The sequence below is a fragment of the Rhamphochromis longiceps genome, linkage group LG4 (assembly GCF_057381845.1).
Source record: "Rhamphochromis longiceps isolate RC_006_pf linkage group LG4, R_longiceps_female_GT1.1, whole genome shotgun sequence".
NCBI classification, from domain to species: Eukaryota; Metazoa; Chordata; class Actinopteri; order Cichliformes; family Cichlidae; genus Rhamphochromis; species Rhamphochromis longiceps.
The window spans coordinates 14427581-14438891 of record NC_140560.1 but is presented as its reverse complement, the minus strand read 5'-3'; the positions used below and the strand labels follow the sequence as shown (position 1 = coordinate 14438891).

The window sequence follows — 11311 nt, the reverse complement described above, 5'->3', positions numbered from 1 at the left end:
AAGAAAAATATTACACTGAAAGGGATCTGTGTGTTTTATGAAAATCATATCAGCGTCAACATCAAACAAATCAATTACAAAAATGCATTGTCAGCGCAGGATGATGTTGCGTTTTGTACATGAGTGTGTGTTTGTGTCACTGTGAGTGTGTGAGGCTTGTGAGGGCTCGCAGTTGAAGCGGCAATGCCACATTAGTGTCTCTGTGCCACTGCGGTGCGATGACATGGGGAGGTGGTGTCAGGACACTCTGAGCTACGCCGGGGGCCTTCAGCAGCGACCACAACTCCTCCCCTCGTGTTACTATAGCAACGAGGTCCTCCTCATCAGAGCACCAGGCAACCGATCCGCTTCTGGTTACAGTTCTTAGTTTAGAGAGGAACAGAGACACCCTAAAAAGAAAAACAAAACACACACAAATGATATCAGAACATTACAAAGTCCTGGATGAAGAAAAGAAAATATTGCATCTTTAAAAAGAGTCTGTTACCGAGGTATGAGGTCATGTGACCGTGACGCCAGCTTAGCGAGAGCGCTCATTAAAGTGTTGATGACTTTAGGGGCCGGGCAAACCGTTCCAGTTGGAGGGGCAGACGAAGTGATCTCAAACAGCACCGCCTCCAGTGCTTCAAAACAGGAAGTGATGAGGCTCACGGAACAGCGAGAGTCACATGACACAGAGAGGTACTCTCCCAGCACCCACACCTGAGAGACAAACAAGCTCAGTGCTGTTTCCGCATCAGGTTTTGAGCAAATGCTGAAATGTGAGAAGCACTGGGTTTTTGCACATAACCCAAGATACACAGAAGAGTCAGCACTCTCTTTACCACATGTGTATAGAGTTCCTCTTTGCTGTAGACGTTGGCTGTGCTTCCAGCAAACTCCAGCAGCTCGTGGGACTGGTTCACGACCAGAGAGGGGTGGAGCTTACATAGCCTCAACAGGTGGCAGCTGAACACCCTGCAGAAACAGTGAGAAGTGGTTGGAGCGAGTGAGTGAGGAGATGAAGATGAGAGTGAGGCAGCCAGCAGCGCTTTAGTGTTTCGGTGTACCGGTGTATCTCTTTGATGTACGCAGGGATGTTAAGGAGCAGGCTGCTTCTCTCCAGCATCACCAGAATCAAATGAGCCAAAAGCTTCTCGTCAGCGATCTGAAAGAGACGCGCGACATATTTTTTTAATAAGGTGTATATTGTAAACTGCAACACAGCAAGTACAGACGCAACGAATTTGTAAAGAATGTCGAATCTTTTCACCGTAACAATTGTGTTGAAGAAAACGTGCAACAACACGGGGACCGTCCGAGCACACTGAGTGACTCTCGGCCAGTCAGCAGCTTCAACCAGCAGCTCGTGGAGCGTGCTCAGTCGGTCAATTGTGTCACCTAAACAGGGAGATACAAAATTACAATGATTTCATTGGCTAGAGCATAATTTAAGAAGCTACCTGCCCCTGCTGCTTAGATTTAAACAGAATTACAGAAGAAACAAAAAGCAAATATACTGTGTGTGCAGTGAAGAGAAGACAGGAAAGCAGGGAGGAGCCTTGGGTCAGAGCAGACCTGGAACAGTTTGGCCTTTTATTCTTATTTGATTTCCTTCTGTTCTGTGACTTGTCCTACCTGAGCCTGCCTCCGTTCGGAGCACGAAGAGGAAAAGCCCTCTGAAAGAAGGGTTTCGAAATGCATCCAGTGACACGAAGCTGCGACCGACTGGCTCAGAGATGGGCAAACATGTGGACCTGTGACACATGAGACCCAGTGAGACAGGGATAAAAACTGTGCATGTAACCAAATCCCTGTGGGAAGCAGTTTTTCTCCTGCGTGTGCCTGAACCTGTGCTGCAGGACCAGCGTGGCAGAGAGACAGGGCAGGTCAAGCAGGGTGTGAAGCAGCTCCACCGCAGTTCCAGTTGTAACCATAGAGGGCAGCAGATCCACAAAGTCGTCCACCATCGCTGGACTGTCCCATGCTAAAAACTACACAGAAAAAGAAAACATGTAAGGAATAAAAAGCACATCCACAATCTAACAATTGTTGCACATGTTTTCTCAGCTTTTCACCTTCAACAGATTTGGAAAGTAGAGCGTGTACTGTGGAACCCGAAGCTCTATGCTTTCCACGTTAAGTCGAAGGAAGCGTAGAAGCTCGTGTGCCAGGAATGGGTCATTGAAAAGCTCCGTAGGAAACCGACCGAACACCACCTTCCACACGTTCTCACAGTCCACTGCAGCCATCTCGCCTGATCGGATACAAATAAACATATTCAACCTTGCACGCACAGAAAAAGGGGTCATGTATGATGTCATCGTGTGAGCAACCAATTTACAGTGAACACACGTGACCCTGTTTTCCGTTCTAAACTTGTGGCAGCTGCGAGCACATGTTGCTGTGTATGCGCACCGTGGTTGAGGTAGAACTGTGCTATGGGCAGCAGGACTCTGGCATTCGACAGCTCTGAGCTGAGGCGACCAAAGAGAGCCTTTATGCAGGGGAAGGTCCTGTAGACCAGCGAGGCGTCCTCAGCACACACGCAGTCCAGGATGCACACGGCCTCCACCAGACACTGAAACAGGAAACAGGACACAAGGGCAGCAGAATAAATCTTGATAACACTGCAGAACTTTCTTTTGGTTAACACCAGTGGTTTCTCTAATGCAGGGGTGTCAAACATAAGGCCCTAGGGTTAGAATCGGCCTGCCGAGGAATCCAATCCAGCCCACTAGAAAATGTGAAGGAGGGCTTAGTTTTTACACGCTAACTACATTTTCGTAGCTTTTACAGCTTTTCCAACCGATAAAAACCTCAGTCATGGCCAATCATACTGCACTAAAAAACCAAAGTAATAGATAAACGTCTTAATGACAGAAGAGTTCCTCTTTTTTATTATCTACAACAGAAATGTCTTTTTTTTATAGTGGGTCTGGAGTTTAAAAAAAGATTCTCTGTACACGTCTATTCCTTACAATTTAATCATGCTGACAGGTTTCCTCCACTTACTGCAGCTGCATTTCTCAATTGTGTCAAAAATCAGAGATGCACTGTTGAAACTGCACTTCTTTTCTCTTATATGAAGCTATCTGAGGGACTCGGTGCAGTTAAACAACACAGGAAGGGGAGTTTTCTCTGGTCTGGCCCCTTTCAGGTCAGAGTGGGCTGTGACGTCAAGGGGTGATGTCACCGCCCAGACTTGATGTCTGGTTCAGCAACATTTATCCCCAAATGAAGAATGACTGAGCACTTTATGCACTCAACAGCTGTAAACAACCTCCAGAGGGATACATTCCACCTTCCCTTTGAGTCACTAATTCACATAGTTTGGCTCTTTTTTGTTTTGACATGTTTCTATTTATTTACATTATACTGCAAGTCATTCCCAAACTGTGTTACATATCCACAGAACTCAGAAAAACAAGTCAAACTGTGAGCTTGTATCAGCAAACAGCAGTGCATCTTACAACACCATTGTGTGGAAGTGTAACGCAAAGAATGTAAAATGTAATTAGGGGGTTAGGGGCAGAAAAGGACAGTGTAGATCAGCAACTGAGCCAGACTAAGCCAAGCATCCTATCTAGGTCTCCTTCTTTCAGCCTGACTTCTTAAACAGAACACCAGGAGGCGCTCTTTACTACAACACAGTGAACAGGAAAAGCTACAGTTATCTACATCAACACTGTGGCTCTTAGTTTAAGTATTAAAGGAAGTCAGGCTAAAAGTGTCTAAAAGTGATTTAAACCCCTCAGTTTTACAAACTGCACCATGAAATGTGTTTCCATAGTGATAATAAGTGATCTGCAGACTCACCGCTTTTTGCAGTTCTGTATCGGTCTTCTTGTGTGCCTCTGATGGAAAGAGAACAAATAAAGATCCGTGCATGAGGAATTCTGCTACGCGTCTCACTTTTCTCTCACCCGGTGCAATTTAATGCGCACACACTCACTGCGGTCGCTCTGTTCGATGAGGCGCTGGCAGTACTGGAAAGCCTTCTCTCTGAGACGCTCCTTTGGAGGCAGCAGTCGGCTGGAGGAGGACGTCGCCGAAACCATAGAAACTACGGACCCGTCCACCTCCGATCGGTCATCTGTGACAACGTGTAACGGCTTGGGAATTAGAGGTCGTGACCTTCTCGGTATAATGATTCGTGATTAAGGTCTATATCCGATTGCTCCGAACACATCAGGAGTCGGAGTTAAATTGTGTTTCTGATGATGTTAAGTAGAATCACTACAGGTTAGTAAAATGCCTCATGCCTCGACTGAAACCTACTGTTGCGGTCTCTAATTTCACCTCTTAGAACACACAGAAATGAAAGAAATCAACACAAATGTGCTGATATTTTTGTGATGTTAATCAAAGCTTAGTTACAGTATTCTTAAAGTGTACCATGCAAGGGATCAAAAGAAGCATTATTAGACCACATTAGCTAGTAATAACTTTGATATACACTTTCATTTTAGGAACCTTGTTTTCTTTGCTCATATTTCAGACTCCAGTACTGTGAAGCAGGATTTGAGGCTCTGTAAGCTAACATCAAGTTTAACCCTTGGATTTCAATATCATGAAGGGCGTTCCCATCTTACTGGGATTCACCATCATAGCACCCACAGCACAACCTGCTCCAGGACAGATCCACATGACTACCAAAATACCACCTATTGACCCTGCTGCACAGACAGTGACAGGATCTCCCTTTTAGAGACCGTCTAAATCCTGACAAGCATCAATAAGAGACACAAATTCTCAACACAGGGAGCATTACTCCAGTCCAGGTTTGAAAGAAAAGGGGACACTGGACTTTCACTGTTTTAGCCATAACAGATCAGCTCCCTGATAGCAACACCCTGAACCGCTGTTACATGCAGGACGGATTCATGCTTCTGTGCTGTTTACACCAAATTCTGACCATCTGAATGTTGCTGCAGAAACTGAGATGTAACCGGGCAATGTTTTCCCGATCATCTTTTGTCCGATTTTGGTGAGCATGTGTGAATTGTAACCACACTTTCCTGTTCTTAGGTGACAAGAGTGGCACTCGATACGTTCTTGTGCTGCTCCATCTCATCTGCATATTTTGGTTGCAACGAGTTGTTATTTGACTTCTAAGTCTTGTAAACTTGAAGCGTCCTGACAATTCCGTCTTCCACAAATGACTCGATTTTCTTTTCATTTTCCTCAAATTTGTATTCTTGTGGGACATTTATGGGTTTAGCCGTATCCATGTTTGCGTTTGGTCACGCCTCTTTTACATTAACCAGCTTTTAGCTTGATTTGGAAAATCTTGGCAGACTTGTCAGGCTGACGCTGCTCAGCAGAACTATGGTATAGCCAGGTAGTAAAACAGATCTCAGGGATCTGTTGAACTTTCTTTGGTAATCTGTAACTGTTTCCGTGCCAAATTATACAATTAAATCATTGCGAAAAATGTATGCCAGTTCAGAGTGATCAGAATATTAAGCTCACATAAATCCTTTACAGTTTTGGTAAAAGATTCAAAACGCCATCAGATTACAGTTTTATAATTCATGCTTACAAAAACATGTTTTGACCGTGTGGAGAAAGGCCAACCATCACTGCATGACTAAGACTAGCTTCATATTTTGTTTGTATCTTCGAGCCAGTCTGTGGGCGACACTGATTTACCCAAATCACTCATATCGGCATCTGTTTGTATCAGTGGATTCTGTATGAGGCCAACTGGACTGGATGAGTCACACTGACAATGTAAACAAAACAGCGTCTACGTTAAAACTGAACAAATTCACTTTGTTAACAGCAAACCGATGAACTGGCTCTCTGTGCACACAGGACTCATTAAGATCTTTAGCTTTAACATGAGCTCACTACCGAGGGCTAGATGTAAGTAACCATACACGTTTGAGAAAGTGACGATTATCACTGATGACACAATGACTAATAATTGTCGGAATGCTATTATAAGAAAGCAACACAGTCAAATTAGGGTCAAAGACCACAAACATCCAAACACAGAAGTTTCAAGATGAAATTGAACTTGCCGCCCACACTTTACACAACACATGCAATGTGTGGCTGTGTGGCATTTGCAGTTCAGCATCTCACCCTTAAAAGTGGCTGCTGTCAGAGCATATTTGATCATGATTAGGACCTCATAAGAAAAATTAGGGGAAGGCAAATGACTGTGGAAAGAGGAGGTTAAAAGTCAGAGATTATGATTTCTGATTAGAGACTTGTTTGTTAGTTAAAGTTTAGAGTTGTGAATTGATCTGTACCGCCTCCAGTTAAAGAACAGTGGGGGAGTTCAGCTTATTTAATTCTTAGAATCAGGCACATGCAGGGAAGGTTCACAAACTCTCATGTCTTACCATTTGAAAAGGAGTGGGAGACTGACAGGCTGAGTTGTAGCCTGTTTGCTGAAGATGATGAAAACACAGAGCAGGTCATCTGAGACTTAGTCATATGAAGCAATAACAGCCCTAATACATCCTACCTTGAAGCAAAGGCTCCTCAAAAAATAGAATAGTCATTCTTGGAGAAGTATTATACGGCCATTCAAACACCTGCCATTTAAGCTAGTTTATAACTAATAGAAGCAAAAATGGCTCAGATGGGCAGAACTGTGGAGCTGTTTGTAAATAGAAACACATAAAAGTGTCACTAGCATATTACAGCAAATGGTCATACCTGCATCTACTGTGCTGCAGCTGGAATGGTAGGTGAGAAGCCAATGACGCAGCATGGAAAAGGAGTAGACGTTCATCCACTGGTCTTCAGTGAAGCCCTGACCCACACATAGGACAGTGAAGAAATCTCCGGACACAGACCCATCCAGCTCTGCTATAGGCACCGGCTGACAGTGGGAGAAGGGAAAAAATCCACAAGCAATCCAGTTTAGCTTTACTAACTTATATATTCACTAGTTCATTACCTTCCTGGAAGAGTCACAAGCTTAATGTAATCCTATACTTGCTAATACTAATAATACTTACCTAACTTACCTAATACTTGCTCAATATGAAAATTAACTGCTCACCTGACGGGATCTGGGCCCCGTGAAGAATCCTCCAGAGGAAGTCCCGACTCCCTGCATGACGCTAGCATAACGCAGCCAATCAACAAGCTTTTTGCTTACAAGGGTCATTTGATCTGCAGACAGTCAGAATTGGAGAGAGATCTGAGTGCAACTCTCTCCAGTGCAAACAACTTAAAGCAATAAGATAAGACACACGGAGGTGAATCCAGAGGTTTCCCTTTACCCCTCATTATCACTCTTCTCCAAATTAACTGTACTTTGAAGGACTAAACAGGCTTGAAAACACACAAAAATTTTCTTTATATACATTTTAATTTTATGAAATTACCAACAAACATAACACAGTGTGTTCTACACTGTATGAACAATTAGTTGGTGCACATAGCAGATGCAGGAAGTGATGTGGAATTATTTTTTACAACATTTGATAAAAGTCCAGATCTGTATCTGTATGTCCCGCTACCTTCGCTGAGGCACTCTGGGCTGTGTGTGAGGACGTTGTTGAGGACTGGCAGGGTGTGCATGAGCGAGTGAGTCGGCCCTTCAGACGGTCGACTCTCCAGATTGCGAAGGAGTTGAGTGCAGAGAGATGAAAGATCACCCTTGGATACAGCCTGTCAGGATTAAAAGTGTGAAAGAGGATTGCATTAGATAATGCCTTTAAAAAAGCCCAACAAGTAAGACACACACACACATACAACACAAACTGGGACTGTGTTACTAAATGTCTTCTATATTTAAAATTACAACAATACTGGCTAATTATTTTTCCAATATCCTGAGCTGAAAAAGGATGTGGTGAGTCTTTTAAATACATGTCTCACAGTAATGAAGAAGTAGGCTCAACCACACAATTTCAGTTCTGCCCACCTGTGAGAGCAGCAGACCAGCAGCGTGACTGTTCAGCTGACCGAGATTGTCCTGGTTGTAATTCAGCTCCTGACCAGTGAGGGGCAGCGTTTCTCTGAGCACAGCGGTGCTCAGCACCTGATGCTGCTCCGCAGGTGATGAGAGAAGCGCTACAAACCTCTTCTGGAGCTCTAAAGGCAGCCTTGGGTTGACGACAGCAGAAGAGAAATAAGACAACGCACTTATTTATCCCACAGTGATGCAGACCCAAGACATTTGGCTTGACTTGCTTTTTAATAATTATATTAAGCTGAGGGATAGATTTAAACATTATTACAACTTTAATTAAAAGTGTGGGAAGAAAGGGAAGCTGCTGTTTACTGTGAAAAAAAGACCACATGGAAAGTGAGAGGCTGAACTGTTGAAAACACTGCCTTTGAGAGCACAGAGCAAAGGAACAGCAACTTGCAGACATAACAGCAAAATGTAAGACCTGACATTTATTCGTTTGAACTGCTGATTAGTGGAACTCTTAACGCTTAGGTGGTCACGGTGGATGAAACATAGTTTAGAGGTTGTTGCAAGCAAACAGATGACATAGGTGCTGATAAGATGATAGGCGCTGAGAGCAGAGGAGACCACGGCAGTGTGGAAATGTGGGTGTCTGATCACCGATTTCAACTCCGCCCCCAGTTTCTAGGCGTCCTGACTAAACCACAATCCCAAAGTTTTCAAAAGGAAACAGACATCGTGCACAGGAAGTGCTACTGAAATTGACAATAAAAAAAATGTAGTGTTTGCGTACCCTGAATCTCTGACACTAATGAGGAAAGAGTGGGAGGAGGGAGTGAAAAAAGTGGGTTTAGAGAAAGAGATAAGTAGCTTAAGTTATAAGAAATGAATACACAAAGGTGGAGATGAATCATTAAGTTTAAAATGTAGAGCAGTGAGAATGAAAACTGGTATCAGCTCATCCACGACATGAAGTATGAGAGGCGTGGGTGGGAGTTCTTACGTTCGGGTGTACTTGGTGGCAGAAAGGATGAGGTGCAGCCTCTGCAGGGAGTCCACTGTGTCGTGACCGAGCTCCTTGCCCTGAAGCATCTTCATTAATCTGCTGTAAAACTTCTGCAGCTCAGACTCCTGAATCTCTCTGCAAACGACAGAGTGCGGCTGGTTTTGATCTCTTTAAAGACCCCTGACAGATCTCACGGAAGCTAAACACGTTGAAAAAAATAAAAATAAAACTCTGACAGAGTTATGTGACAGCGAACACATTTCTTTCTACTCAAGTTAAAGTCGCGAACGCTTTAAAGAGCCCTGAGAAGAATGTATCTTTAAAGTGCGTTTGAATAACATGGAGATAAATTCAACATGCTAGCTAGCTTTAGTTTCAGTAGCTAAACAGATTAAAGGAAAGCGAAATGCGGGGAGAAAAAAAGAAAGCTATCCTTTCATTCTGCCCTTACCTTGCTTGTTTAATTAAACTCTCTGAAGCGTGAGAATACATTTTGAAAGAATATTATTCTGCCACATCTGTCTGAAGCGGAAGGTAAACAGTCCGTTTGCTAATCGAGTCCTGACTGGAATCACATGACGTGACTTTAGTTCCGCTAATGAACTAAAACCACTGCCGGACTCTCCCACTCCGTTTGTATTCAAACAGTTTAAAGAAAAAGTGCACGGTGGCAGGCATATAATACGGACGAACCGAATAAAAATGACTGTGCCTACAAACCTTCTTCCGAAGCATTTGAAAAGGTTCCAGGTTTTTGCGACAGTCCTTCGACTACACAATACGTTACAATCAGACGACAACGAATTTCTCAATTATAGAAGGGTAAATTTAATTCTTAATAGGTTACATTGTAACTTTTAATTTTGTTATGTCTTTATATTTAAACATTTACTTAGTTTGATACTTTTATAAATACATTTTTTCTTCTTCTCTCACCTCTCCAGCTTTGTCCTACTAAACCTGAGCTGTCCCTTTGATGTGATGGTTTCTAATTCTGTCCTGTTTAGCTCTGCCTCTATACATGATAGCAGGTCTCACTACCGTCTTGTAGTGCTGATACTTGTAGTGTTTAAACTAATACAGAGCCAGTAATGCCAATATCAATACTGAGACCGATACTTTCAACTTTCATGCTAGTATCGATCTGATACCAATACCAGTGTTGGTATCAATACTATAGATCTGCGGACCCTCACATTCTGTAACCTTCGCTTTCACCCTTCCCTTCCTAGGCATTTGTCCCACAAAACACCTACACCACTTGTCTCCACTCACTCCACCCTGCCTGCACTCTCTTCCTCACCTCTCTTGTGCACTGTCCATTGGTTTGCATGGTTGACCCGGGGGATTTAAACTCACACACATTCACTGTCTCTACTCCTTGCTGCTTCACTGTTACACCTGTCTCCCTCTCATCCACACACATGTATTCTGTCTTGCTTCTAATGACTTTCATTCTTCTTCTCTTCAGTGTATACCTCCACCTCTCCAACCTCTTTTCGACCCACTCCCTTCTCTCACTACAATGGCGTCCCTAAACATCACAGTCCACGGAGACTCCTGGCTGAGCTAATCTGTCAGCACTTCCTCTTCCATCACTACTGTCTCGCTGTCCTCATACGTCCCTCATGCAGTACCACAGTTCCTCTCTTGGCACCTTATCATATTCATTTTTCTTTAAATCCACAAAGACACAATACTCCTTCTAATCTTCTCTGTGCGTTCCCATCAACACTCTCAAAACAAACATCCCATCTGCAGTGCTCTTTGTCATCATGAAGCCACACTGCTGCCTACTGCTCGTCACCTCTCTTCTTAACCTATAGCTTTAACGACTCTTTCCCACAGCTTCACAGTACGGCTCATCAGCTTCATTCTTCACGCATCCTCACACTCCATCCTCTCCTTATCTCCATGTCACCTGGACCAATCTCCTGACTACTCTTCATTTACTACTATAACTTATGTAAAATAAATTGTGTTTATTTTCTTTAGTTTTGATCGCTCATTGTGTTGAATTCTTTCTATGAGTCTGTCTGCAACACACAGTTGTTGTTTTTTTTAACTGTTTCTGAATCGGTCAAAGTAACACTTCTATTTGCTTTAATGCAAATTAGCCCCTAGTCGTGTGCTCTTTCTCCAGTGAAGAGAATACAGCTCCTTCTCTATGTTAATGATAGTTGCATAATCCCACCACAACGTCTTCTTCCCCTATTTAGACGTGAAAGACATTACAAAATTGCGCACTATTAATACGCATTTTGCTCGCGTGTAAAGACCAGGTTTTTTTTTTTTAGCCAGTTGTGGCTGAAACTTCACTTGTATGTGAAATCTAGACGAATGGCACATCGGCTCTTATGGACTAAAGCAACAGATAAATAGTTTATGCAGTGTCAGGGTGCTGAAATGTTGCCATCATCAATGTAACAATATGTAGGCCA

At 43.2% G+C, this 11311-nt stretch overlaps 1 protein-coding gene across 1 annotated transcript; it reads right to left on the bottom strand.

Annotated features, from left to right (window-relative positions):
* Positions 1 to 2: 2 nt before the first annotated feature.
* Positions 3 to 9453, bottom strand: ap5z1 (adaptor related protein complex 5 subunit zeta 1). The gene is made up of 18 exons (XM_085403429.1): positions 9322 to 9453; positions 8868 to 9005; positions 7874 to 8054; positions 7467 to 7617; positions 7004 to 7116; positions 6655 to 6820; positions 6336 to 6383; positions 3935 to 4075; positions 3799 to 3836; positions 2398 to 2560; positions 2058 to 2236; positions 1831 to 1973; positions 1618 to 1736; positions 1253 to 1380; positions 1050 to 1147; positions 825 to 957; positions 488 to 702; positions 3 to 389 (listed from the first exon to the last, which is right to left on the bottom strand). The coding sequence occupies exons 1-18, from the start codon at positions 9360 to 9362 to the stop codon at positions 137 to 139; spliced, it is 2448 nt and encodes an 815-aa protein (XP_085259555.1). The 5' UTR covers positions 9363 to 9453; the 3' UTR covers positions 3 to 136.
* Between the last annotated feature and the right edge of the window lie 1858 nt (positions 9454 to 11311).